We start from the raw sequence: 27,141 nt of genomic DNA on the forward strand, positions 1-27,141 counted from the left end.
TGCTTTGCATCTGGGGTTCTGCAGTAGAAGTCCTGGAGTGACAAGAAGTTTGGAAAGAACTGAAGAAATGGGGGAAATAGACAGAGCCACAGAGAGAGCAGAGAAAAGACAATTAGTAATGCTAGGGAAGAGAAGAGTTTTTAAGAAAAAAGTGCAATCATAGTACACTATTTGGCCCTGCAGTGTGCAACATTTCCATGGTCATAGCGTAAATGAGAATTATCGATGTGTGATAAGCCTATATTGGGACGGTGGGAGTAGGAAGATGGACAGTGATGATGGTGAAAGAAGCTCTTCCTTAGGCAGGAAGTCAGTAATGTTTATAATAGATGAATCAGGAAAGAGAAATATATGAATATTGTTTGGACATATGGAACTATGGGGAAAATAAACAACTGAAAGTGTTAAAAGAGATCGCTTCTGGGGATCAGGACTGTAGGGCAGAGGCTGTGGTTTTCATCATATGCCTTTGATTCTATTACCTTCTTTTTTCTTTTTCTTTCCTTTTTTTTTTTTTTTTTTTTTTTTTTGCGGTACGCGGGCCTCTCACTGTTGTGGCCTCTCCCGTTGCGGAGCACAGGCTCTGGACGCGCAGGCTCAGTGGCCATGGCTCACGGGCCCAGCCGCTCTGTGGCATGTGGGATCTTCCCGGACCGGGGCAGGAAACCTTGTCCCCTGAATCGACAGGCCGACTCTCAACCACTGCACCACCAGGGAAGCCCAACCTTCTTTTTTCTTAATCATCGCATGTATTATGTAGATCAAATCATATTTTTAAAAGAGAAGTTCTGCAAATCATAAGACTTGGATTTCTAGACAGGAACTTTAAAGCTCATCTAGTGCAGTCTCCCACCTTCAGACAGGGCAACACCCCAACCCAGGCGGCCTCTCAGAATGTCCTGCTCAGCCCCTGAAGAAATCAGCAAAGGAAACACAACGCGATTCGGACTGCTCGGTGAAAGTTGTGCTTGAAAGTGACAGAGGCTTTTGGGAAATGGTTGTTGAGTATTGAAAGATTGCTGTGCACCCTGGGAGGGGTCTCCCACTGAGGTCAAAAGGGCAATTGGAGTGGGGGCCAGGAGACCCCCTAGTCCTTCTCTTGCTCCTGCTTTGCTGTGGGATCTGAGCGTGTCATGGCCCTTTCTGGCCTCAGTTCCTGCCTCTGGACAATCAGGGCTTTGAGTTTTCCCAGAGCCTTTATAGTTCTGCATTCCTAGAACTAGAAATGACAGCAAATAGCTTTCTGTGCACCCAGCACAGCAGAGAAAGAGGGGGACTGGATAACAATCAAGTGAACAAATAAGATGCTTTCTGACAGTGAAAATCTTCCAAAGAAAATAAGCCAGGGGGATGGGACAGATACTGATGGGATACACAGTACCGGAGGGGCGTGGCTACTGGGTGATCAGGGCCGCTTCTCTGAGGAGGGGATGCTTGAGTTGAGACCTGGACAGCGCGAGAGAGCCAGCTGAGGGTGGAAGGGACAGGGTGCTCCCAGAAGCTCAGCTCCAAGGAACTGAGACCAGACCTGGCTGGCAGAGCGCTGGAGCCCACAAGGAAAAGGGGAGACGAAAGGGATCAGCATTCAGTATGACATTTTTGGAAGGGAAAAGAAATTTCTGTGAATGGCAAAGAGGAATTTGATGCCACCCTGGGTTTGTTGGGCTGGCATTCATCCAACATCTATAGCCCAGGGAGCTGTCTGTTCTTCAGTATCTCCAGAGAGGGTCCACAGAGTCCCAGTGCAGGAGAAAACATGGGAAGGAGAGAGCACCGCTGGGAAGAGCCACGGGGATGACAGAGGCTAGTCTGTATAGGCCAGAATTATACTTCTGGGGGAACTAAGGGATGTTATTAACTCAGAAAACATGACATCAAGGCTTGTCTACCTAGCCAGTCCATACATGACAGTTGGTCCAGTACTTTATACCCTTTGCAAACCCTCTGAAGATCAAGGCTGGCACAGCACTAACAGTGTCCAGTTTATGCCTTGCAGTAAATTAAGTGTGAATTGAATTGAAAAATTAAAAGTAAAATAAATTAAATGTACTTATCCTTTGACCCAGCACCTCTACTTCTTGGAATCTGCCCCTCAGAAATACTAACACAAGCATGCAAAGAAATAAGTGCAAGGATGTTCACTGCAGTGTAGTTTGGAGTAGCAAAAAGTCTGGAAGCGCCCTAAATGGCCATCAGTGGGGAACTAGTGGAGTAGATCGTGGCATAGCCACCCAACCGAACACCAGGCAACCATTGCAAGAATGAGGTGGATCCAGATGCTGGAAAAGAATGACCTCTAGAGACGCTGGAAAAGAATGATCTCTAGAGAGATTATCAAGTGAGAAAAGCTGGGTTGGAGGATGGGCTCTTAGCTCCACACCCCTGGACCCCTAAGCCAAGGGAAATTGGGGCTCTGGGGGACAGGCACACCCACTCGCTGTCTAGGGAGGAGGTGTGGGGAAGGACAAAGAAAAAGCGCCGCAAGGTGGCCTCTCAGTGGTTGAGCTCCACCAATCCAGAAAGTGGACACTGATGCACCCTCCAGTCAGGATCAAAGGAGTGAGTGAGGGGCGGGACCTGAGGCCAGGAGTGTTACCGTGGGGCAGCTCCCTCCACGTGGAAACCTGGAGAGTGTGGAGTAAGTGTTCCCACCTAACAAGTGTTTCTGGAAAAACGCACAGGAAACTGGGAAGAGTGGGTCACTTAAAGGACAGGAACTTGAAGAGTGAGTCAGGGATAGTGATGAAGGGGAACTTCTTTCGGTATAGAGATGCAAGGGTAGAGGATCATTTTTAGTCTCTTAAAAAAGTTCATGGGGGGGCTTCCCTGGTGGCGCAGTGGTTGAGAGTCCGCCTGCCGATGCAGGGGACACGGGTTCGTGCCCCGGTGCGGGAAGATCCCACATGCTGCAGAGCGGCTGGGCCCGTGAGCCATGGCCGCTGAGCCTGCGCGTCCGGAGCCTGTGCTCCGCAATGGGAGAGGCCACAACAGTGAGGGGCCCGCGTACCGCAAAAAAAAAAAAAAGTTCATGAGGTCTTCTGTATTTGTGAATAATTGACTCCAAACCCTCTGGTGAGGTTACGAGCAATGCCTTAGGTCTGAAAGTTCTGTCGCTGATTTACCTCATTTTGTTTTTCACTGGGGATCTGAATTCCAGACACCAACATGGGAGAGTACTAAGTAGGTGACATGTCTGTTTTCCCTAATTTTCCTGGACTCCTAATGGTTCAAATCAAGCCACAGCCACCCTTGTATGCCTCTAGACTTTTCTCTTACACTGAGCTCAAGACCTTACTTGACCTCTCGTAAAAACTTACTCTTTTCTCTCCAGGGGTTTATTTCTAATGTCTGGAATTCCAACTGGAATCACTCCCAGGTGTGAAAGCAGTGTTTCATTCCAGCAGAATTCCAGCAGAATTCCAGCTGGAATCACAGACGCTAGGTATTTGAGAACCACCGTCAGGATTTTTGCTGACATTGAAGACCACCTGCCCTTTTATTTACATAATGTTTTTCTTAAATGACTTTTAAAACTTCAATAAAGTTGTTTTAAAAGGCGACTTTCTATCACTACTATAAATGTTATTACTTCTTATAAAAAGAAAGAACCTCAAAAAGAAATATAATAAAATCTAAACAGCGTTGTTAAATTCTGGCTACGCACTGTGACCCATCCAGAGTTCTGCTTTTTCTTTTGGTTTGAAAGAAAATTGCTAAGTGTTAGAGACAGTCTAGCACCCCAGGGTCTTTTTCCTTGATGGACTTGGAAGGATTAGAATGGGGACTTTCTTACTACGTGGTTCACTGTTCAGTGGTTCACTGTTATTTAATGCCATATCAATGCACCATCCAAAATCATGCCTTATAACATTTGAATTCCACACTTTAGGAAAGCGTTAGTTAAAGCCTTTCTTTCCTTTCCTAGAAAGTTTTAGTTATGTGTCCTTACGTATCTGTGTCATCTGAGCTGGACAATATGTAAAGCTATTATCACCCTGTAGTTATTGGCACTGCCTGTGATGCTAGCGCTTTGGCATTCCAGCTGATATTAGAGTAACGTGGCATTCAGTGTGGTAATGCACCTTTTTTTTGTGAGGGTCAGAAACGCATCTATTTGGAGGCAGCATGGCATGGCAGCTAAGAATGACGCAGACCTAAACAAAGGGGAATTTGTCCTTTTTAAAAGAATTGGGAGACTCTGTGAGCTGATTCACTGGGTTCTTCCAAATGATGCGCAGAATTGCGGCTGGGACCGCCCAGGCTGAGTCACTCTGAAGCCACATGGCTCCTGGCTCATTGTTAATGAGTCCTGGGTCTCAAAGAGGGGCCCCTGTGTGAGCTCACGAGCCTTGTTCAGTCTCACGAGGGAATAATGCGTCCCACGAGTGGGAGTGAGCCTGGTCAGAGAAAGGGTGGAGGGTTTGGAGGGTTTTGTGCAGTGCAGCTCTCTAAGTGGGAGAGTTGGTATCAGAAAAAGGCTATTTTATTCTTTTTTAAAAAAAATTATTGAAGTATAGTTGATTTACAATGCTGTGTGAATTTCTGCTGTTACAGCAAAGTGATTCAGTTATACATACGTATACATATATTCTTTTTCATTTTCTTTTCCATTATGGTTTATCACAGGATATTGAATATAGTTCCCTGTGCTATACAGCAGGACCTTGTTGTTTATCCATTCTATACATAATAGTTTGCATCTGCTAATCCCATACTCCCAGTCCTACCGTTCCCCACCACGCCCCTTGGCAACCACAAGTCTGTTCTCTATATCTGTGAGTCTGTTTCTTTTTCGTAGATATGTTCATTTGTGTCTTATTTTGGATTCCACATATAAGTGGTATCATATGGTATTTGTCCAAAAAGTCGATTTTAAATTATTCTATTTCAGAAATACCAGTGGATGCTCAAACTATTGGGGTGACATTTTGATGAGAGATTAGATCTTTACATCATCTCAAAATATCTCCCTACATGTGCTGAACCTTGAAAACACTGCTGAATAAAAGAAGGCAGACACAAAAGGACAAATCTTGTGTCATTCCGTTTCTATGAAATGTCCAGAATACGCAAATCCATAGAAGGAAAGCAGATTAGTGGTTGCCAGGGGCCAGTGGAGAGAGGAATGGGGAGTGCCTGCTTAATGAGTACAAGGTTTCCTTTCAAGGTGAGGAAGTGTTCTGGAACTAGATAGTGGGGATGGACGTACAACATTGTGAAAGTACTAACTGTCATTAGTAGTACATTTTAAAATTATGTGCATTTTATCACACTAAAAAATACCTCCCCAGAGATTACTTTTTAATTACAAAGGAAAAATGCACAATGGAGAAATCTGGTGAACCTTAACCCCTTAATCAAAGTTAACATCACCAATAATGGACAACCTGACATCCTATGCCCCCTGGTGGGACACACTAAGGACACGTGAGTATGGAGTATTCTTGCCACGAAATCATACCCTGAATCTAATTGTTAGGAAGCATTAAACAAATGGAGGGACTTTCTACAAAATAAATGGTCAGTACTCTTACATAATATCAATGCCAGGAAAGGCCAAGTAAGGCTAAGGAACCATTCTAGATTAGATTAGATTAGATTAGAATCTAATATGATGTGATAACAAAATGCAGTGCGTTATCTTGGATTTGTCCCGGACCAAAAACATAGCTAAGGCCGTTACTGAGATTATTGGAGAAATTTGAATATGGACTGTAGGTGAGATAAAATATTGTAAAATGTGAGATTTTTGTGATTATCATGCTGTGGTTATGTACGGGAGTGTCCTTGTTTTTCAGAGACGCACACAGAAATATTTAGACGTGAATTATGGCTGAGGCAACTTACTCAAATGGTTCAGAAAAAATGTGTGTGGGGGGGTGGAGCATTTGGAGGGAGAGAAAGAGACTGTTAACAAATAAAATCAATCCACTTAAAACTGGTGCTGTAATGTTACCATCAATAGCGAAAACAAGGTCTGATTTGGTTTTTAAAAGTGAAACTAAAAATTTTATGTTACACAAAATTTTAGTAATAGTAACTGGTCACAAATTATTGGAATGAAAGAAGAATGAATCAAGTGTTGATTTGGGGAGTTAGTAGCATTCACTCGTCCAACAGGATTTGTTGATGTGACTTTTTTTTTTTTTTTTTTTTTGCGGTACGCGGGCCTCTCACTGCTGTGGCCCCTCCCGTTGCGGAGCACAGGCTCCGGACGCGCAGGCTCAGCGGCCATGGCTCACGGGCCCAGCCGCTCCGCGGCATGTGGGATCCTCCCGGACCGGGGCACGAACCCGTGTCCCCTGCATTGGCAGGTGGACTCTCAACCACTGCGCCACCAGGGGAGCCCCTGATGTGACATTTTTGCTTGACGTTTGCGTGTCATTTGACCAAGACGATGGTCATTTTTGCAAAAATGTTCAAAGACTTCATCAGTTTTCCCAAGTGTCGCTGTTTATCCTTCGATATTCAAAGCATTCTTTTGAATGCTTGCTTTCTTTGCTTTCTTCCTCTTCTTCTTCTCCTCCTCCTTCTTCTTTCACTCCTCCTTCTCCTTCCACTCCTCCTTCTCCTTTTTCTTCTTCTACATCATTCAAGTTTATTTTTTTTCCTCTTTTATTGTTAACTAGTTCAGCTTGGACAAGTCTTCATGTGTTAACCCCTTCGGTGCCTTTTGACCGGTTCTTCAGTGTCACTTTCATCAACCTGATATAACCCTAGTTCTTTTGCAAGATTTCCAATGTCACTTTGTTATCGCTTTCTGTTTTCTATGATTAAGACGGTCCAACCATAGTAAAAAAAAGCTTACCCTGGAATCTCAGTGGTTTAACATCCAAAGGCTTATTTCCCAATCACAATATCTGTCCAAAGTGTGAGGCTTCAACATATCACGGCTCCACCATCCCAACTACTTCATTAAGGAGACGGAGCATGGAGAACTCACGCCTGCTCTTCAGCCCGGAACTGCTTCAGCCTGGAAATGACATAAGCCAATGTTGCTTACAGCCCATTGGCCAGAATTAGTCACAAGGCTCCGACCTAACTGCAGGCGAGGCTGAGAAATGCAGTCTTTTCATGTGCAGAGAGAGGAAAATGAAACTGCGGCTGTCGGCCACACATTGTGTTTGCCTTTTGTGGTTGGATGTCATTCAGATGGGGTTAGATATTGAGGGTGTTTGAGTGGGGATTAATTTTTAAATTTTTAATTGAAGTATAGTTGATTTACAGTGTTGCGCTAGTTTCTAGTGTACAGCAAAGTGATTCAGTTATGTATATATATATATACACACATATACATATATTTTCTTTTTCATATTCTTTTCCACTATGGTTTATTACAGGATAATGAATGTAGTTCCCTGTGCTATACCTTGTTGTTTATCTATTTTATATATAGTAGCTTGTATCTGCTAATCTCAAACTCCTAATTTATCCCTCTCCCACCCTCTTTCCCCTTTGGTAACCATAGGTTTGTTTTCTGTGTCTGTGAGTCTTTCTGTTTTGTAAATAAATTCATTTGTATCATATTTTAGATTCCACATTAAGTGATATCATATGATATTTGTCTTTGACTTACTTCACTCAGTATGATAATCTCTAGGTCCATCCATGTTGCTGCAAATGGCATTATTTCATTCTTTTTTATGGCTGAGTAGCATTCCATTATGTATACATATATACCACAACTTCTTTATCCGTTCATCTGTCAATGGACATTTAGGTTGATTCTATGTCTTGGCTATTGTGAACAGTGCTGCTCTGAACATTGGGGTGCATGTATCTTTTCAAATTATACTTTTCTGTGGCTATATGCCCAGGGCTGGGATTGCTGGGTCATATGGCAATTCTATTTTTAGTTTTTTCAGGAACCTCCGTACTGTTTTCCATAGTGGCTGCACCAACTTACATTGGGATTAATTTTATAAATGGTCAGATCATTAGGAAATATTTTCCTATTTGATCACTTTTGCTTTGTTACGCAGCAGGGCAGCAGGGACTGTGATAATGAATACTCAGACAGTGAGCTTACTCTGGTGCTGTGAAATCCCCATGGCATTGCCTGGTGGGTGGGGGATCTGGAACAGCATTTTAGCACACACAGAGCTAGCTACTCTTTCCTGCCCTGGTGCCCGCGGTGTGCTGCTTCGAAGAATTGCAGTGCTTTTCTAAAGTAGGGATTTTAATTGGTCCTCACCCCTCCTCCTCCACAAGAATATCTGGCGTCCGGATGCAACAGAGAAGAGCTTCTCCTGCCAGACTTTGTCCAGTAAAGTCTCTAGGCAAATGAAAGATGGGAAGAGCTGTTTAAGATTTTCTAAAACCCCATGAAAAGTTGCTTATTTTTCATTTTCCTAGTGCTTTGTCACTGACAAATTTGAATTTCTTTCACCCTCTTTAGCGCATCTCCTCTGGGCTTTAAACGCTACTACTCCGTGCGCCACCGTGCCCCGTGAAAATGTTGGTGCTTCTGGCTTTCATCATCATCTTCCACATCACGTCTGCGGCGTTGCTCTTCATTGCCACCATCGACAATGTAAGTTCCCTTTCCTTTTGACCGTCCCAGAACCTCTGGATCCTAGAGTCAGTAGAAGTAGGATTGAGAACTCCCCCAAGGTGATTATAATTTGGAGTCAACCTCCCTACAAAGCACACCCGTCTCCTCAGCCTGGGCCCGAGGACTCTCGGCCTAAGTGTGGTGGTTCGAAGCATCGCATGTGTCTGGCCGGGCAGGGACCTTGGTCCTCTCATCCCTGAGTCCCCCACAGAGCCTGGCAAGATGACTTGGCCGTAGGAAGCCCTTTGAGGATGTGGCTTAACTTCAGCTCTCTGCAGGTCATTTTCTTAACCGTGGCACGGTTGTCACTTCGGGCTGGATCACTCTTTTTGTGGATGTTTAGCACATCGTAGGATGTTTAGCAATATCCCCGGTCTCTACCCACGTGATGCCAGCAGCACTCTAGCCCCTAGCTGTAATGCCCCAAAATGTCTTCAGATATTGCCAAGTGTCCCGTGGGAGGCAAACTCACCCTTGGTTGAGGACCATTGCCCTAGATCTCCCAGATGACCCATCCCAGGTGATCTTTGCCCCCTCCTGTCTCTGACATCTCCTTACTGACAGGATCCCTTGTTGCCAGCCCACCTGGCCATGCCCTTCCCGGCAGAGCTCATGCTTGGAACTTTCCCCATTCTGCCCATGAGCCCATGATAAATTTCGTTCTTTCCTTGAGTGTCCAGCTCACAGCCGTATAGCATTTGATAAATAACCTACGGGCATAGATTAACATCCCTCCTGGCAGGAAATGAAGCTTTTTACCAGAGATGCCCTATGGCCCACACCCTGATCCAAAGGCCTGGCTTCAATCCTGATGGTTTCAGACTGTGGAGACATTTAGAGTCAGAAAGTCTGCTCAGAAATCCAAAAAGTGCACCTACAAGCAACCATCCAGTCTGGCTGCATATAGACTCCTGTCAATTAATCATCGAAATAACAGCAACATGGACCAGGACAACACCTGTCACTTAGGGAGTACTAACTCTGGCAGCACCTATGCTCGGCCCTTTCATGTGCATCATCTCATCTAATCCTCCCCTCAGGTCTACAAGATAGGTCCTCTCCTGGCACTATTTTATGATGAGGAAACTGGGCCTCAGGGCATTTAGGGAGCCTGCTGGAATTGACATGGCAGGAAAGTGGCAGAGCTGGGATTTGAAGCATTCCAGAGGCTCCTGGCTGTACTCCTGTAAGGATCCTGTAAGGAGTGCAGTGACTGGGTCTGGGTTCCTGGAGGTTCTGGAAGAGCTGTCATGAGTGGCCAGGGCAGGGACCACATTGATGCTGTGAGTTAAAGTCCTGGGAACCTACCATTATCCAAAGGACCCACTCTCTGTGAACTAAGTGGTTTTGAATGTTCTTTTAGAATCTTCTTCTATTGCTTTCATCTAGTCCTTGGGATCCTGAAAAGGTCCCAGACATAGTGAAAGGGATAGATTAACATTAAGGGCAGAAAAGCCATCAGCCACAGCAACAGCTAATCCTGTGGGTGTTTCTGTTACCATGGCCCTTACTGAGAAGACACAGGTGGGCATTTTTGCCAGTCAGTGAGTCACGCGGTGAGTTGGGAATCGCGCTTGGCACTACCCTTAGGCACGTAGTGGGAGCTCAGTGACCGACTGTTGCCTGGATGGGGGGGGCCGGGAGATTCCAGTCTTCGGGTGGACGGAAGGCAGAAGGAGGCCCATCTGGGGGCAAAGAGCAGCAGGAGCACAGAGAGAAACAGAAGCATGTGGATGGAAAGCAGGAGAGCCTTTTGTCTGATTATTTCATCCAAAACAGGTTCTCCCCGCTAGATCTCATCCTTTCCCGCCTCCCCTCTGGCATCGCCCCTGCAGTTCTGTTGGAATTCACCACCAGCTGCTCTTATCACCACCAGCTGAGCCTCACCTCCTCACCCACGTCCTGGGAGGGCCTGGACCTTCCCTTTCAGCAGACTAGTGGAGTGGGCATCACCTGGGAGCCTGTTAGAAATGCAGACTCTCAGGCCCCACCCCAGACCCCTTGAACCAGAATCCGCATTCTAACCAGATCCCCGGGTGACCTGCGTGCACACCTCAGGTTGAGAAGCACCGGTCCCGAATTTTCATCTACTCCTGTGCCTCACCTGATTAGGGGCCCGTGTTTTCATAATGAACGAACAGCCTTTCCCTGTGTTTCCATTTCGTGTTACAGGCCTGGTGGGTAGGAGAGGAGTTTTTTGCAGATATCTGGAGAGTATGCGTCAACAACACAAATTGTACAGAAATCGATGACTCCATTCAAGGTGGGTGTGAAGCTGCTGGGAAAGCACTGAGTGACAAAAGATCCCTCGGGAGAAAGGCTTCCCTGTTGTATGACTCCTCACCCCTCCTTCATCACAGCCTGTGCAGAGAGGGGCCTGGCTGCTGCTCAGGGCATGCTGAGCAGGGGTCAGCATAAGCTGGGGACAGGAGGGGGTGGGGAAGCCAGAGGCCAGAGGGCACCAACTCCAGGAATGCTGGGCCCCACCCTTGTCTTCTCTCTTTCTTGGCCAAGCAGAGCTTCCCTCCCTCACCCCTTCTCAGCTTCCGCCCTCATCTAGAATCTTCTCCCCACACCTCCAAATAGGCTCAGAGGCATCTGTGTTACTTCCCTGCATCTGAGCAGCCTAATGGGCAGAAACCTGAGAGCCGGCTCCTTTAAGAGCTGTGTGACCTTACCTTGGGCAGGTCACGTGAGTGCTCAGACTCTCAATAGCGTCAGCTGTACACGCAGGTGACAGCAGTGCCTGCCCCTGTACAGGAGCCACAGTAGACAAAAGGGCTTTGCAAATACAGAGAATCTAAAACACCGAAAAACATGCCAACCCCTCTCCACTGTGGAGTGAATGGGTTGGTTTTCTGTTGTAGAACTGATAGAAGAGGCATTTTGGCTCCCAGTGCCTGATAAAATACTGGATGCCCAGTTAAATTTTATATCTCACATAAACAACTAATAATTTAGTATAAGTATGTTCCAAATATTACATGGGACATACTTATACTAAAAAAATTGTTTTTGTTTACCTGATCTTCAAATTTAACGAGCATCCTGTTTTTATGGTTTTTTTCCTGGAATCCTATTTAGAGAGCAAAGGACCTTGATCACTGGGTCCTAAAGTCTCGCTCTTCCAGCAATAACAATGTCAACATTCATAATAAAAGCAAAAATACCAATAGAAGGCTTCATTTATTGAAGGTTTACTGGGAGGCATTGGGCCAAGTCCTTTATGTAAGTGATCTCCTGTCCCTGTCTGCAGGGACTGTTGGCCCTGTTTTAAGATGGGGAAACTGAGACACAGAGAAGAAACCCAAGTTCACAAAGTCAGGAGTAAATGACGGAGTTAGGATTCCAGTCTAGACATGACCAGCTCTGAAGCCTGCATTCTAAAACACATAATGCAATCCACGCCACCTCCCCTCTGGGTCTGTTTCTCTGCTGTGCTAACCCTTGACCCTGGAAACAGCAATTCTTCCCTGTTGGAGCCCCACCGTTGCCAGGGTGCCTGGTCAGCTGGGAGCACTGGCTGTGCTCTGAGGCAATGTCTCCAAGCTTCTGTCGTTTGCATACAACATCCCCTGTGTGCATTTCTTACCGCTTATTTTTTTAAATTGAAAAAAAAAATTTTTTTTGGCTGTGCCACGCAGCTTGCAGAATCTTAGTTCCCTGACCAGGGGTCGAACCTGGGCCCCCAGCAGTGGAAGCGCGGAGTCCTAGCCACTGGACCACCAGGGAATTCCCTTATTTTCCTTTAAAATAACTAGCTGGCAAACTACCAGCCAGATTCAGTCCAATGAGCTAAGAATGGTTTTTATATTTTTAAAGCATTGTAAAAAAAAACAAGCAAAAAACCCCAAAAATAAGACAATGAACAAGGGACTGTATGGCCACAAAGCCTAGAATATTTACTGTCTGGCCTTTACAGAAAAACCATGCCAACACCTGCTTTAAAACAGTTCACTTTTTCCCTACGTAAATTTATTTTAAAGGGAACTTTATCTGCCTATTGTAAGTGATACACTGGTATGACTTACCATAAAAGAAAGAAAACATTAAAAAAAAAACTACATTGAAAACCAAATGATGTTATTAAATTCTGAACAGATGCACTTGCCTTTTGATGGCTTTGAATCTGTTTCTGGTTCTTTCCTGGTTAAAAACCAAAACCACCACCGGCACCCAGATACTGGCAGGTGTTACAAAAGTGCAAAAGCACCAGGTGTAGAGCTCCTCCTCCTCCTTGGGGGCCCTTGGATGAATTTAAACACGAGCAAAGGGAACATTCCTCTTTAGGTGAGGTTTGGTTGTTCAGTGACCTGGTTGGGTTCCACCTACGTTCATCTCATCAGCCGACAGTGGTACATGCTGCACCCACCCCCCAGCTTTGAGAAACTCTGCTCTAAAAAAAAATGAATCCATCTTTTTCTTTAAAGCCTTTGTCTTAGTCCATTCGGGCTGCTAAGACAATAGCATAGATGGGGTGGCTTGAACAGCAGATACTTATTTCTCACAAGGTGCCAGCAGATCCAGCGTCTGGTGAGGCCTCCCTTCCTGGTTTGCACACAGCCACCTTCTTGTTGTGTCCTCTCCATGCAGAGAGCAGAGAGCAAGACAAGTTATTGTGTCTCTTATAAGGGCACTCATCCCATTAATGAAGGCTCCACCCTCATGACCTAATCACCTCCCAAAGGCCCCCACCTCCTAATACCATCCCATTGGGGGGTTAGGATTTCAACATATGAATTTGGGGGGGGATACAAACATTCAGTCTACAGCAGCAGCCACGTTTTCCATATTTGCCCCATCACCTGGGGTACTTGCTAAAAATACAGATTCCTGGTGCCCATCCCAGAACGACTGTATCATAATCTCAGAGGAGGAGGCCCAGGAATCTATTTTAAGAAGCCCCTAGGTGATTCCTGGGATCGGGCAAAGTTGGGAAGCTCTGCTGTAAGCCAGAGGGTCACAACCTTGGCCCCACGCTGGAATTCCCTGGGGGACTTTACATGCCCTGCCCCACTTCTTGTCTGATCCCAACACCAGAGATTCTGATTTTTTTACCTCAGGGTAGCCTGCAGGGTTTTATTTTAATGGAGCTATAATTCACAAACAAGGAAATGCATACTTCTTAAGGGCTCAGTTCAAAGTTTTGACAATTATATATATACCCATGTAGCTATTATCCAAAGCAAGATAGAGAACATTCCCAAGGAGCAGGGTTTCTGACTTCTGTCACCATGGTTCTCTCTCTCCTACTCTTGGGCTTCATATGAAATCATATGGTGTGTATGTGTGGGGGTGGGGGGGGTGGGGCTCTGGTTTCTGTTCTCACCGTAGGGAATGGGGAGGGGGCTAGATGCTCTCTGAGAGATCCAGTGGACCAGGATCCATTGCTGTAAACGTTGGATTAAGTACTTACAAATCATGCTTCCCTCCAGTCAGTTTCAGGTAAAATTGAAAAACAACCAAAAAAAAGAGGATTTGTCCTTAGGTTTTCCTCTGCGGCTTTGGGCACTGTTCCCTCACCTGTCTTAGCTGCATCCTGGTGATAACATCCAGCCCTTACGCAGGACTCCCTTTTTGCTAGCACCGCCCGAAATCCTTACATAGTTGAGTTCATTCCTTGTTCCCCCACTGATGAGGTGGGAGCTATTACTATCCCCATTTTACAGGTGAGGAAACTGAGACCCACACAGGTGGCTCCAGTCCCTGCACTTGACCCCTTCATAGCCTCACCTGTGTCCTTCCCACACGCAGTGCCCTCCACCCAAGACCAGCTCCTTTATTCGCTGAAAATTCCCGGTGCTGAGCCCCAAGCTCTCATGCCCCATTCACTAAGTCTAATCTGAAAAAACCCTCACTTTCCCTTTTCCTAAATAACAATCACAAGGCTCACCCTCTTAGAGGGTATTTTGTGTCCACAGAACACTTCCAGAAGGTCCCTCAGCCCTGTGAGCCCTGTATCTCCAAGAATCCCTTTGGAGGTCTTTATACGGTGCAGACCCCCAATCCTGACGCAACCCATCCCATTCCAGCCTCTTGATCCAGAATCTGCCAGGTTGGAACCTGAGGATTTGTACTTTAAATAAAGAACCTGACCATGAGCCAGGCACTTGGGGCAATACCCAAACCAGGAAGACTGCAGAGTGGGTGGTTCTTGCTCCATTTTCCAGATAAGGATGTTGGAGATCATCTGGTCAATTGCACAAATGGACACTGGAGGGAGGGGGTGTCAGGAAGACTCCTTGGCTGCCCTTGTGCTCATTCTGTACAGATGAAAGCCTGGTGCCCTTTTGCTTCCCATCATCCCTGCTCTGGAGCTGTCACTGTGCACCCCAGGGGCCCGGGTGGTCTGTGGTCCTCAGTCCTGAGCTCTTGCCCTTTCCCCACAGAATTCTCCACGGTGCAGGCGGTCCAGGCCACCATGATCCTGTCCACCATTCTCTGCTGCATTGCCTTTCTGATCTTCGTGCTCCAGCTCTTCCGCCTCAAGCAGGGAGAGAGATTTGTTTTAACCTCCATCATCCAGCTCATGTCATGTAAGTAAAAGGATGGACTTCTGGAGTAAACACTCTCTTCCCAGCCAATCATGAGTAGAAGCTGGGAAGAGTGTGGCAGGTGAGGACTTGGAAAGGAGAGGTTGGCAGCTGTGCCATGGTGGGATGTTTTATACTTCAGACTTCAGATTTAGTTAGGGGGTCAAGAAAGGCGTCCTGAAGACACAAAGCCTGAGCTGGGATCTCTAGGGTAAGTAGGCGTTGCTGTCTTGGTACAGAGGAGAGAAGCATAGGTCCCCCAAGGAAAATCTGGGTACTTAACCTCATCCTACCACTAATATCTGTGAGTGTTGGTGATTCAGTGAGGATGCCTTTGGCTGCAAGTAAGAGAAAAATCCAATTAGCAATGACTGTGGCCACAAAAACCTTTACTTTTTTTCTATAACAAATCGCTTAAAGGTGGAAGGTGTCAGAGTTGCTTTGGCAGCTCAGCAGCATCATCAAGAAGCCCCACTCCTTCCATCCTTCCATGCTGTCATCTTCAGAGTGTCAGTGATGACCTCATGGCCCCCAAAAGGCTGCTGCAGCTCCAGACATTCATCCTGGCCTAACAGTTTCTAAAACAGTAAGCAAGGGAAAATACAGCAACAAAAAAAATGCTTTCTCCTCCCACATCTCCCTCTTTTCAGGGTATTATATTTTTCACGGAAGGATTTTCTGTGGCCAGAACTGGGACACGTGGAACCATAAACTATAGCAAGTAAACAGGAACAGGATTGCCAAGAGGGGTTGGCAGACGAGGGCCCATGGGCCAAATCTGGCCCACTGCCTGTTTTTGCAAATAAAATGTTATTGGAACACAGCCCCGCCTACTCATTTGTGTATCATCCATAGCTGCTTTCATGCTGCGACAGCAGAGTTGAGTAGTTGCAACAGAGACCGTACGTGGCCTGCGAAGCAGACTACTTCCTGCCCGGCTGACCGATGGCTTGGACCAATTATGACCCTTTGGGCTGGGTAGCTGGCTGCCCAAACAGCATTGAGTTCAGCTAGCAAGAATGGGAAGCAAAATGGCTACAGGGTAGTCAGCAATATTCTGCTACAAAATATTAGTTGTAATCTTTCCAAGAGACTAAAATAAATACCTACTAATAACAAAAACTGAAGTTTGTCTTCAGCTCTGACCGTAGTCCCCTCAGGTCTCTGGTGCGTGCTGTGGTCCGTGATTTATTTGGACCTTGGCTTTCTTCCGACAGGCCTGTGTGTCATGATTGCAGCTTCCATTTATACAGACCGGCGCGAAGACATTCACAAGAACAACCCAACACTGTACGCCCTGACCTCGGACGGCAGCTACGGCTACTCCTTCATCCTGGCCTGGGTGGCATTTGCTTTCACCTTCATCAGCGGCCTCATGTACCTGATACTGAGGAAGCGCAAATAGAGCCCAGGAGCTGGGTCGCTTTCGCTGCAGTACAGAATCCACGTTCAGATAACCGTTTTGTATATAATCAATTTTTTTTTTTTGTGGTTTTTCTAGCAAACACATTGTTTCCTTTAAAAGCCAAAAGGAGAGAAGAATTTTTGCATTCTTGAGATCAGAGAATAGACTATGAAGGCTGGAATTCAGAACTCCTGCCCATCCGAAAGACTCAACACAACAAAGCCAAAAATCCAGCAATGCTCAAATCCAAAAGTGTTCAGCAGGATCTTTCTTAACCATGGGGATGTAATGTGATGTGACAAGAGGCCAAGAAAGCCAGGTCTCGGGGGACATCTTCCCCTAGGTTTGGGCTACGCTGCGCCTCCCTCACCTCAGCTTTTCTTCCTGAATCTCTCTGTGTTAGTGGTAGAAGGTGGAGTGAGGGGGGTCCAGGTAAGGGAGGAAACCTCCTCAGATGTTTAGCCAAGTTCCACATGAGAAACAGGTATAGCCCCTGGTGTTCTGTCTACATCCAGACCAGAGCCCCGACCCTCCTGTAATGGGCTGGGTCCAGAAAGTGCCACCCAGATTTGCTGACAAAGTCACCTGCTTGCCTTAGGGAAGGTGAGCTTTAACCTGGGTTTCAGATTTAGGCTCACCCTAATCTCAGCATGTGACCCCTAGTAAAATGCAGGCTATCAGGGTCCCTCCCTAGACCTACAGAATCAGTCTTCAGGGATGGGGCCGGGGAACCTGCATTTCTAACAAGCTCCTTGGTGATGCTCAGGTGCCTTAAGATTGAGGACCACGGTCCCAGGGCCAGGTGAGCAGAGCTGCCTCACAAATGTTAAAGATCTCATCATGTCGAGATGGGGAGGTGGGTCTAGACGCCACTGGAGGCCCAAACCTTGGCCTCCATCAGCTATTCATTCTTCACTGTCTCTTGCACAGCTGCTCACATCTGGACCATCCAAACTCCAGTCCCAGGCCTTGATCCCGATAGCCAGACACCCTGGGATGGGGGTGCAGCCTCCTCCCTACCCGAATTCAGAAGGCCTTTTCCTTCTCTTCCTGGCCTGCCTTCAAGACTGCCTGGCCTCTACTAACCCCCATTTCTGGAGCCTCAGAGGACCGTTCACCATTCCTTCGTTCATCCGTCAACATAAATGATGGGATGCTTATGCCAGGCACAGGGGAAACCATGTCGAGACAGTCTCTCTCCTCGTGGGGCTCATTGTCTAGCAGAGGAGACAGATTAAAAACCAATTAGAAAAATGAATTACAAAGAGCAGTGAAGGCTGCAGAGAACACAACCAAGGATTCAGAAGAGAGGCCCGTGGGTGGGCAGGAGGGAACCTGCCCTGTGCCTGCCTGTTAAAAGCATTTAGGATTTAGATCAGCCTAAATATCTCACTCCACTCAGCCCGAACAAGGTGGCACTGATGGGGCGGTGCTGTATGCGTTACACCCGGAGAACACTTCCTTCCCTGGAGGGACCCAGGGTCCTGACAGCAAACGAAGCCCTGGGAGGGTCCCAGATGGCCGTGGTTCTCAAACTTCAGTGGGTACGGCATCTCTCGGGGGATGCTGCCTGCTAGGGTCTGGGTAAGTGCTGCCAGGGATTCAGAGACTGTACTGAGGGGTAGGGCTCTGGGGAGCTGGTCCTCAGTGCTGTGAGGTGTGTGGCAACGCGGGGACCTCGGGAAGTGCCTACGGGAGAAGCTCTTTGCACCTCACTGTCTTTTCCCTTGTGTGTCGTGAGCCTGCTGCCGGGAGGTGTGCCTGGGACCCGTCTGCGCGTGTCAGCACTGGCACCATGTAAATGACCTTCTGCTACGTGGGGCAGTGGTTTGCCCTCAGTGCAATTCCAGTGGAGCTGGGGAAATGCCTGGTTTGAGTCGTTTAGGGCCACCGTGGATACCTCTTTAGTGCAGGATTGGGTTTTCTCTCCATCTACCCATTCACTCATTCATTCATTCGGCTTCAACAGAATATTAAATGCTTACTGTGTTCCAAGCACTGTGCAAGGCTCTGAAAACACAGGGGCAAGCGAATCCAGACATCTGGCCTGAGACAGGGCCCCTCCCACAGAGAAGCCACCAGCAGAGTACAGGGGGACATGGGGCCAGAGGCAGGACAAATGGTCACTTCTTGCCTCAGTGGAAAACTGTCATTACTCCTGTTTTGGGTAGGAGTGCGGGTCACACCCCTGGAGTTGCCAGGATGCTATGTATACCTCGTGGAGGAAGGTGGTTCTAAGTGCCCCAAGCTTTCTGCTCAGGCGGCTTTTCTATAATTCCCTGGTAGTCACAATGGAAACGAACAAAACCCCTTAGAACCAGAAATCTGGAAAGCCTTATCCCCAAGCAATGCATGAATTTCCATCCCCCCAAAGCTTCAGGAGTGGGTATCTGAAATGACCCGTGGATTTTCCTGGCTGGTCTCCACTACTGTTTAGCATTCAGTGCCCACATCCCTCTGTGATGCCGGGGCTTTTTGCGAAACAGGAGTGCTGCCTTTCCCCCTGTGGTGTGACGTGCCCTGGGGAGGTGGGAAAGGGGATGGCATGAGCGAGAAAATACCCAGCCTTCTTACCCGTCAGTAGGTTCAGCCCTCACTTGGTGCTTATGATCAGTTATTCACAGACAACAACAAAGACGATTAGCTAAGACATCCAAGAAGCGAATATCAGGACCAAATATATTACTGGTAACAACTGCATTGGAGGGAACTGTAGTTTGCATATTTAGGACATTTTTATAAAGTACTGTAATTCGTTCATTTGAGGGGCTATGGATGGAGACAGACTAACTCATTTTTGTTACTTGCATTAAAATTACTTCGGGTCTCTGTTCAAATGAGTTTGGAGAATGCTTGATTGGTTGCTCTGCGTGAATGTTGTTCATACTCGAATACAGGGAAGTTGGAGACATGCCCCCACCCTGCCACACATTCTCTGCCATGGGTTGTGTGCCTGTGCGCATCCCTAATCAGGCTGAATTCATAAGATGCTCTATATTCACTGGTGATGAAGAAACCTAGACCCCCAAGCCCATACGTAAGCACACTAAACACGGTAGCTTGAATAGAAGCTGTAGCATCATTTAAAATCTGCCTGGGTGGGAATTACTAAACTTGCTAATAGTTGAAAGGTTACTTACAATACAGCAAGTTGGATAGTTTTGTCTATTGCGGGGCAGTGGTGATGGGGAGATGCTAGGGAAAGGCGTAGAGGTTAAGTTTGAATCTTGGTCGGGGGACAAATGTGATTTTAGGGTAGTTAGATACTTTCTACTTAATGTGCCTTTAAAGTAGTCCATTTTCTATGTTTTGTATAATCTGAAACTGTACATTGAAAAATAAAGTTTAAAACCAATTACCCAGAGCAACAGACTCTAATGTTCCCAGCGGTGCCAGTATCTAGAGGAAGAAGCTGCTGTCTGGAGTGGCAAGGGGTCATTTGATTTCTCATCAAGATCATAACATGTGGCTTTTACAGTAAGCCAGGGATATCTGACAATTGGCCATAGGACGATTTCCCACTCCCTCTGCTGCTTTCATGGGCCAGCTTCCTGGACAAATGACTGGCAGTGGCACAGGAGCCAACACCTTGAAGGGCCCCATGCTTGGTTAATGATCTGCTAGCACTGTCTTAAAACTCTTCATGATATTTGGACAAACAGCCCCACATTTGCATTTTGTGATGGTCTCCGCAAGTTATGTAGCCGGTTCTGTTCTCCAGTTTGTATCTAATAAGACTTTGGCTTTAAAGAGGTTGGTGATGATGAAAATGAGACTATTGTAATAGCGCACTCTCCAGAAAAAAAAAAAGGAGAGGAAGGAAGGAAGGAAGGAAAATTCAACCAGAGAGAGAGAGCGCTTTCATTTTAACCTAAGGAATGCCCGAAGTAGTAAAAGGTCTCTGTCTCGGGAACTCACACATTTCCTTGTCTCCACACAGGGGTTGCTGTCCATATTCTTCGTGTTTCTAGATTTTCTGTTTTTTTTTCCATGTGGCAATTGGATAGTGATCACCCCAGAGCACTCAATTTTATATGTCTTCCAGTCAGGAAATTAACCTATCATTCATTCACCAAATATTTGTGGCGTAACATATGGTTTATCCAGGAGAATGTTCCATGTACACTCGAGAAGAAAGTGTATTCTGCTGCTGTGGGATGGAATGTTCTGTCAGGTCCATTTGCTCTAAAGTGTAGCTCAAATCCAATGTTTCCATATTGATTTTCTGTCTAGATGATCTATCCATTGTTGAAAGTGGGGTATGGAAGTCCCCTACTATTACTGTATTGCTGTCTAATTTCTCCCTTCACATCTATTAATATTGGCTTTATACAGGCGCTCTGATGTTGGGTACATAAATATTTATAATGATAAAGGGGTCAATTCATCACAAGGGTTTTGTAAATACTTATTCTCCAAATATTTGTTTACAAATTATGGCATAACCACTGGGCTAGGTGTCAGGTACATCGTGATAAACTTAGTCCCTGCTCTGATCTAGCCTATTTGAGTCCCAATTTCCCCCCCAAAAAAGTGACAAGAAAAATAGTAGTTGGTGACACATGAAAATTATATGCAATTGAAATGTCAGTGTCCATAAAGAAGGTTTTGTTGGAACACAGGCACGCCTGTTTGTTTAGATACTGTGTATGGATGCCTTCACGCTATAGTGGCAGAGTTACCACCCAATTCACATGGTCTGCAAAGTCTTCAGTACTCTCTGGCTAGTAGAAAATGTTGCCATCCATCCCCTGGTTTAATCAGGTAAGAAGGATCTGTCTTTTTTCTAGTTGTTTTTTTAGGAACAAGAAGAGATTTCCCAGAAGCCCTTTAGCAAACTCTCCCTGGTGTCACTGGCTTGAGGATTCCAGTTTTCATGCTTAACCCAATCACTGGCAGAGGTAATTAAATTACCATGCTTAGCATTGACCTCCGAGCTGGGGGTCAAATTCCTTCAGTGAGGGATAGACTTATGAACCACACTATTAGGAAAGAAAAGAGGGGATTGACTGTGAGCTGGGCAACCAAATTATCTGCTCAAGTCCGTCCCTTTGCTGTCTAGATCCATGCACAACTTTATAAGAAGTTTAAAAATTCTTATACATTCATGAAATGAACCAACCCCTTCCTGGGAGGTACACACCCTGAAGTCACAACCACTCCAGGGTCGCTTGGTGACGTGTTAATATCCTCTCATCAGGCCCAGTGTGTCTCCTCATGGCCCAGCAACCTATGAGTAAAAGTTGTTATATACTCCCAAAGGCACCCAGTATAGAATGGAGGAAAAGGAACAGGATTCCTACCATAAATGTTCCCCTTCGGAAAACGGATAAGCAGAATGAGCATCAATGCCCAGTGGCCCACATTCTGTGCTGGGTACCAACACCAAGAACTCCCTTCCCTGGTCGGGAGTAAGATCAGGGGTTGGTCAATGCAGGGCCCTTGGTTCCACTCAGAGGGACGATCTCTCTAGTCCGCAGTCCTCCAGGGTTGTATCTAAGATGGGCGCTGGGGAGGAGGCCCTTCCCTCCTTCCTGTGGGCATGAAGCCTAGGGTCTCAGAAGTACCTCAGTGTTGGCTAGTCACAGGAGGTTCTCGGTTCCTTTAGCCATGGAAGGCCAAGCCAGCCAGAGCTCTTATCTGGACTTTTTTTTGGTTAAAACAACAAACATTTACTATCACACGAATTTTGACAGTCAGGAATCCAGTAGCAGTGTATTAGGGTGGTTTTGCTTTACAGTCTTATATGAATGAGGTGGACCTCATCTTTGAGCCTGAGAATTCCTGCCTCCCAGTCTTTTTCTTTTTAATCTATTTTATTGAAGTATAGTTGATTTACAATGTTGTGTTAATTCCTGCTGTACAGCAAATGATTTAGTTATACATATATATACATTCCTTTTCATATTCTTTTCCGTTATGATTTATCACGGAGTATTGCATATAGTTCCATGTGCTACATGGTAGCACCTTGTTGTTTATCCATCCTATATATACTATTTGCATCTGCTAATCCCAAACTCCCAGTCCACCCCTCCCCCACCCACCCCTCTCCCTTGGTAACCACAAGTCTGTTCTCTCTTATGACTCTGTCTCTTCAAGCCCTCGATCCAAGCTGTGTCCCCAGGCTGGTCCTTTGTCTGGTGAAGAATGCTTGAGGATTTGGTATATCTTTTCCTGTCATCCCATATGTCTTTGCTAAGCTTTTTGCCTCCACACCATGGATCCTTAGTCTAGAGCAGGGCTTAGCAAACTCCTGGCTTGCTAGCCAAAGCCCTGCCTTTTTTATGGCCCTCAAGCCAAGAATGCTTTTTCATTCTTTAAGAGTTATTTTTAAAAATGCAAAGAAGAATATGCAACAAAGACCTTATGTGGCCTGTAACAGTTAAAATATTTACAGTCTGGCCCTTTACAAATAAAGTTTACCAGCCCCTGCTTCAGAATTTGACTTGCTTATCCCTGCAAATCTCCAAATCAATGGATTCTCCACCAATTTAGATTGCAGGCTTCAGGCAGAAAGAGTCTCAATAAAGCCATGTTTCTTCCATTTTTGTTGTTAAATGGACCATCTTTGACCCAAGATTGACTTTTTCTTGTAGGAACTTACTCAAGGCTCTAAGAAGCTGAACATGGCAACATCCTGATGTGTTTCTACAAGTTTTTCTGATGCTTACAACATCCATGGGTACATGGTTGGTGTAAAACAGGTGACAGTTTAAACCAGGGTTAAACCATGGACCAAGGGCCAAATCCAGCCCACCACCTGATTTTGTAAACAAAGTTTTATTGGCACACAGCCACAACCACTGATTTACATATTGTTCAAGGCTGCTTTCAAAGGCAGAGCTGAGTAGCGGCAGAAGAGACCACATGACCTAAGCATGAAACATTTACTAGCTGGCCCTTTACAGAAGTTTGCCAAACCTTGGTGTAAACCAAATGTTTTGCAATAGCAATGTCAGGGCCACTGCTTCCCAGCATGGGAAGCGGGTCACAGCTGCCCTCTGCTCTGCCACCTGTCTGTTGCTTGTAGACCACACATTCTGTATAAATCAGGGTTCTTAGTTGCAAGCAACAGCGACTGGTCGATTTAAATAGAAAAGGAATTCATTAAAAGGAAATCAGGTAGCCTTCTCCCCCACAGAGCACAGTTTGCTGAGGAAACCACTGCTGTCACCACAACAGGACACCAAGTTCTTGCACCAAGAACTTGATCTTATGGAAAGCATCTGTGCTACCCCTACTTCTTTAGATTCGGAGCCGGGCATGGTGCATCTGATTGGTGAAGGCTGGGTCACGTGACCATGGCTTTACTGCAAAGGAGGCTGGGAAATGATTAGCAAGCACCTTCAGTTTCTACAGTGGGAGGTAAGTTCTGCAGCCCACCGAGACTCAGAAGGAAGGGAATGCCCCAAACGAAGGAAGGAAACTCAGATACTGGGCAAACAGAAAGGCCAATGCTTGCTGAATCCCATCAGAAGCCCAGTTCCCTACTGACCCACAGCCAAGCTAGTGCTTCCCAAACTTTATTGATCTATAACCCATCCACATGCTCTTTGCTCATATGTACGTACATACTACACTATTATTCACTGAACATTTTTCCTTAAATCAACTTTCCTTAAATCAACTCTTTTTATATAAATACATTTATTCAGAAGAAAAACTAAATTTATGATTTTCTGAAATTTCAGATTTCTGGAGTAAGTTGGAGATTAGCATCCGTTGTCATTAGTGACCCACTTTAAAAATGAGATATGATTGGGCTTCCCTGGTGGCGCCATGGTTGAGAGTCCGCCTGCTGATGCAGGGGACCCGGGTTCGTGCCCCAGTCCGGGAAGATCCCACATGCCGTGGAGCGGCTGGGCCTGTGAGCCATGGCCGCTGAGCCTGCGCGTCCGGGAGAGGCCGCAACAGTGAGAGGCCCGCGTACCGCAAAAAAAAAAAACAAAAACAAAGAAGCAGCTGAGGTTTCTGACTCATTGCCCAGGGGCCAGGAGCTTTCATTTGCCTTTTTCTGTTCTGATCGCTGCTTTTCTTGCCGCTACCCAAGGCCGTGACCCAGGACTTCTGCAACCGACCAAACCCTCCCTGGGAGGCAGCGTAAACCACAGTTCCAATCCAACTCTGCAATTAGGAGCCAAGAGGCTTGAGTAAGCTACTTAGACTCTTTAAACCTCGTGTTCTAGTCTGCAAAACCAGGGTAATGCTTACTCCATTGGTCTCCCCTTCACCCAATGTTTGTTGAGCACCTACTATGTGCCACACATTGGGCTAGGCACCAGAGACACAAAGATGTACCAGACAGAAGAGTCCCATGCGCTCACAGAGCTTACATTATAGTGGGGGAGAGGAGCAGACAATAGGCAAGAAAAAAGATAAATAAAATTACAAGTTGGGATATAATCTGTGAAGGAAATACTGTCATGTAAAGAGAGCAACAGGCCATGTGGGACGGACTCATTGATGAAACGACATTTAAGCTAAGACCTGTATCAGGACGACTGAGAGCAGGAAGGACTGGGCAGCAGGGCCAGTTAGGATACACAGCTGTAAGGATTAAATAAGGTAATGCATACACAGGACCTGGCACCATGTAGGGAACGTTGTGCTTCCAGAGATACCCAGAACTTCAGTTTACAAAGCACCTTCATGTGAATTGTATCACTTAATTTGATTCTCATGACCACTCACCAAATAGGGCAGACACTGGTGTGCCCAGTTTATTGATGGGAAAGTGATGGGAAGAACAGTTAAATAGAGCAAGGAGGCAAAGCCTTTCCCTTTGGTCTCTCGGATCCCCAAAAGTCACCTCCTTTGATCGACAGTGGATGCTTGCAAGACAGCAGCTGGTGAGTTAGCTACTGCTGGGTAACAAATAGCCACAATGCATGGTGGCATACAACAGTCAGTGTTCGTTGTTCACGTGTTTGGGATCAGCTGGAGTCTGGATGGGCAGCCCTGCTGACCTTGGCTGGATGTGCTCACGGGTCTGGGTGTTGGCTGATAATGCCCTTGGCTGAAGCAACTCAACCTTGTTCATATGTCTCCTGTCCTGTATCAGACTGACTCGGGTATAGTCTCATGTGATGGCAGAGACGCAGGAGAGCAAGTGGAAACATAAGGCCTCTTAAGGGCTAGGCTTGCAATTAAGATACCATTACTTCTCTGCCTTCTACTGGCCAAGCAGTTTACAAATCTTACCCAGGTTCACAGGAGGGGAAATCAACTCCCTCCTTCAGTGAAAGGAACACAAGGAAGGGGATGGGGAGGTGAGGGTGGGAGCAGATTAGGGCCATTAATGTAATCTATTACTGCAGGCTTCCAATTAGGGCCATGCAATAGAGAATAGTGTGTGTGTACATGTGTGTGTGAAACAGTTGAACCATTTAGGGCACAGATGGAATACTTGTGAAAGTGCAGATTTTAAACCTGTTAAATCTCTAAGGGCATGACCCAGAATCTGAATTTTATAAGCCTTTCAGTTTATTCTGATGATCACAAAAGTTTGCAAACCATCATTTTAAGGGATCAGACCTATGTACAGATGGGTTTTCATTTTACATTTGGAGGTAAACACTGGAACAAGAAGTATATTATGTATGGACATGAATATGAATCTCTACTCCTCCCTCCAAAACATATGTGTCCAAAAATTAGCCTGCTTCCAATGCATTTGCTTTACGGGCCTTGAAAGGCCAAGTGCCCAGGGAGTGAAATAGAAGGTAATACTACCACCTCCTAGTGGTGGTGTGTGGCAACACAACAGAGCAATAAAGCACCGGAGCAAAGATTTTTTTCTTTCACATACAATTCAGCCAAATACAAGACAGCTGATAAGAGCTAATTTGAGTTATTCCTCACTGCTTTACAGTTTAATCTATTACTACCAGACATGGCTATGTAGCTATTTTCATTGAGCTCAATTTATTAATTTTCAGCTCAGTTTTAAAATTGGTACTCTTGTTTTCAGCTAGTAGAATATTACATTGAGAGGGATTTACAGTTTGCAGCTGGATGTCAGTGTAGAATTTACTATTCTTGCATGAGAAGAAGAATATATTTTAAGTGCAAAACCACTTTGAAGCCATTTTGAATAATTGTATTATGAAAAGTACTCGTGAACGTTTTTTCTCAAAATTTTTCCTTGAAAGAGCTTCATATTATCTGTCAGGGTTTCTCGACGCTGCCACAATCGACATTGGGGGGAGCAGATAGTTTTCAGCTGTGGGGGGTCTGTCCTGTGCACTGTAGGATGTTTAACAGCATCCTGGCCTCCACCCACTAGATGCCAACTGCACCCCTCGAGTGTGACAACCCAAAATGTCTCCAGACATTGCCAGATGTCCCCTGGGGAGGGGAGGCAAAATTGCCCCCAGCTGGGAACCTCCACTTGTAGGGCTTTATATACCAGGAAATCCGGTGATTGGCAACCATGAGGAGGCCACCAGGGTCCACAGCAGGTCATGCCACTGGGAGAGGAAACAGGGAGAAGCCAGTGACAGTCCACCCCACCGTGGCCCCTGGCCCGTCTCTGAACAGCACAGGATGTTCCTCGTCCCAAAGCTTAAACGGCATATTAGCTCAATATTTGTCATCAACTAGAACAAACAGAGACCGGAGGAACCAGGAAAGACTTGCCTCTCCGT

The 27,141-nt window shown here is 46.0% G+C and overlaps 1 protein-coding gene across 1 annotated transcript in view; it reads left to right on the top strand.

Annotated features, from left to right (window-relative positions):
* The window catches only part of EMP2 (epithelial membrane protein 2), a 40,482-nt gene extending 19,693 nt beyond the window's left edge, over nucleotides 1–20,789 (top strand). The window contains exons 2-5 of the mRNA XM_082857536.1: nucleotides 8,399–8,533; nucleotides 10,727–10,817; nucleotides 14,944–15,090; nucleotides 16,305–20,789. Coding sequence (XP_082713662.1) covers nucleotides 8,456–8,533; nucleotides 10,727–10,817; nucleotides 14,944–15,090; nucleotides 16,305–16,492 — 504 coding nt within the window. The 5' untranslated portion in view covers nucleotides 8,399–8,455 and the 3' untranslated portion in view covers nucleotides 16,493–20,789. The remainder of the gene's footprint in view (nucleotides 1–8,398; nucleotides 8,534–10,726; nucleotides 10,818–14,943; nucleotides 15,091–16,304) is intronic.
* The last annotated feature ends 6,352 nt before the right edge of the window (nucleotides 20,790–27,141 follow it).

This window comes from Leucopleurus acutus, assembly GCF_964270905.1.
Source record: "Leucopleurus acutus genome assembly, chromosome: 16".
NCBI classification, from domain to species: Eukaryota; Metazoa; Chordata; class Mammalia; order Artiodactyla; family Delphinidae; genus Leucopleurus; species Leucopleurus acutus.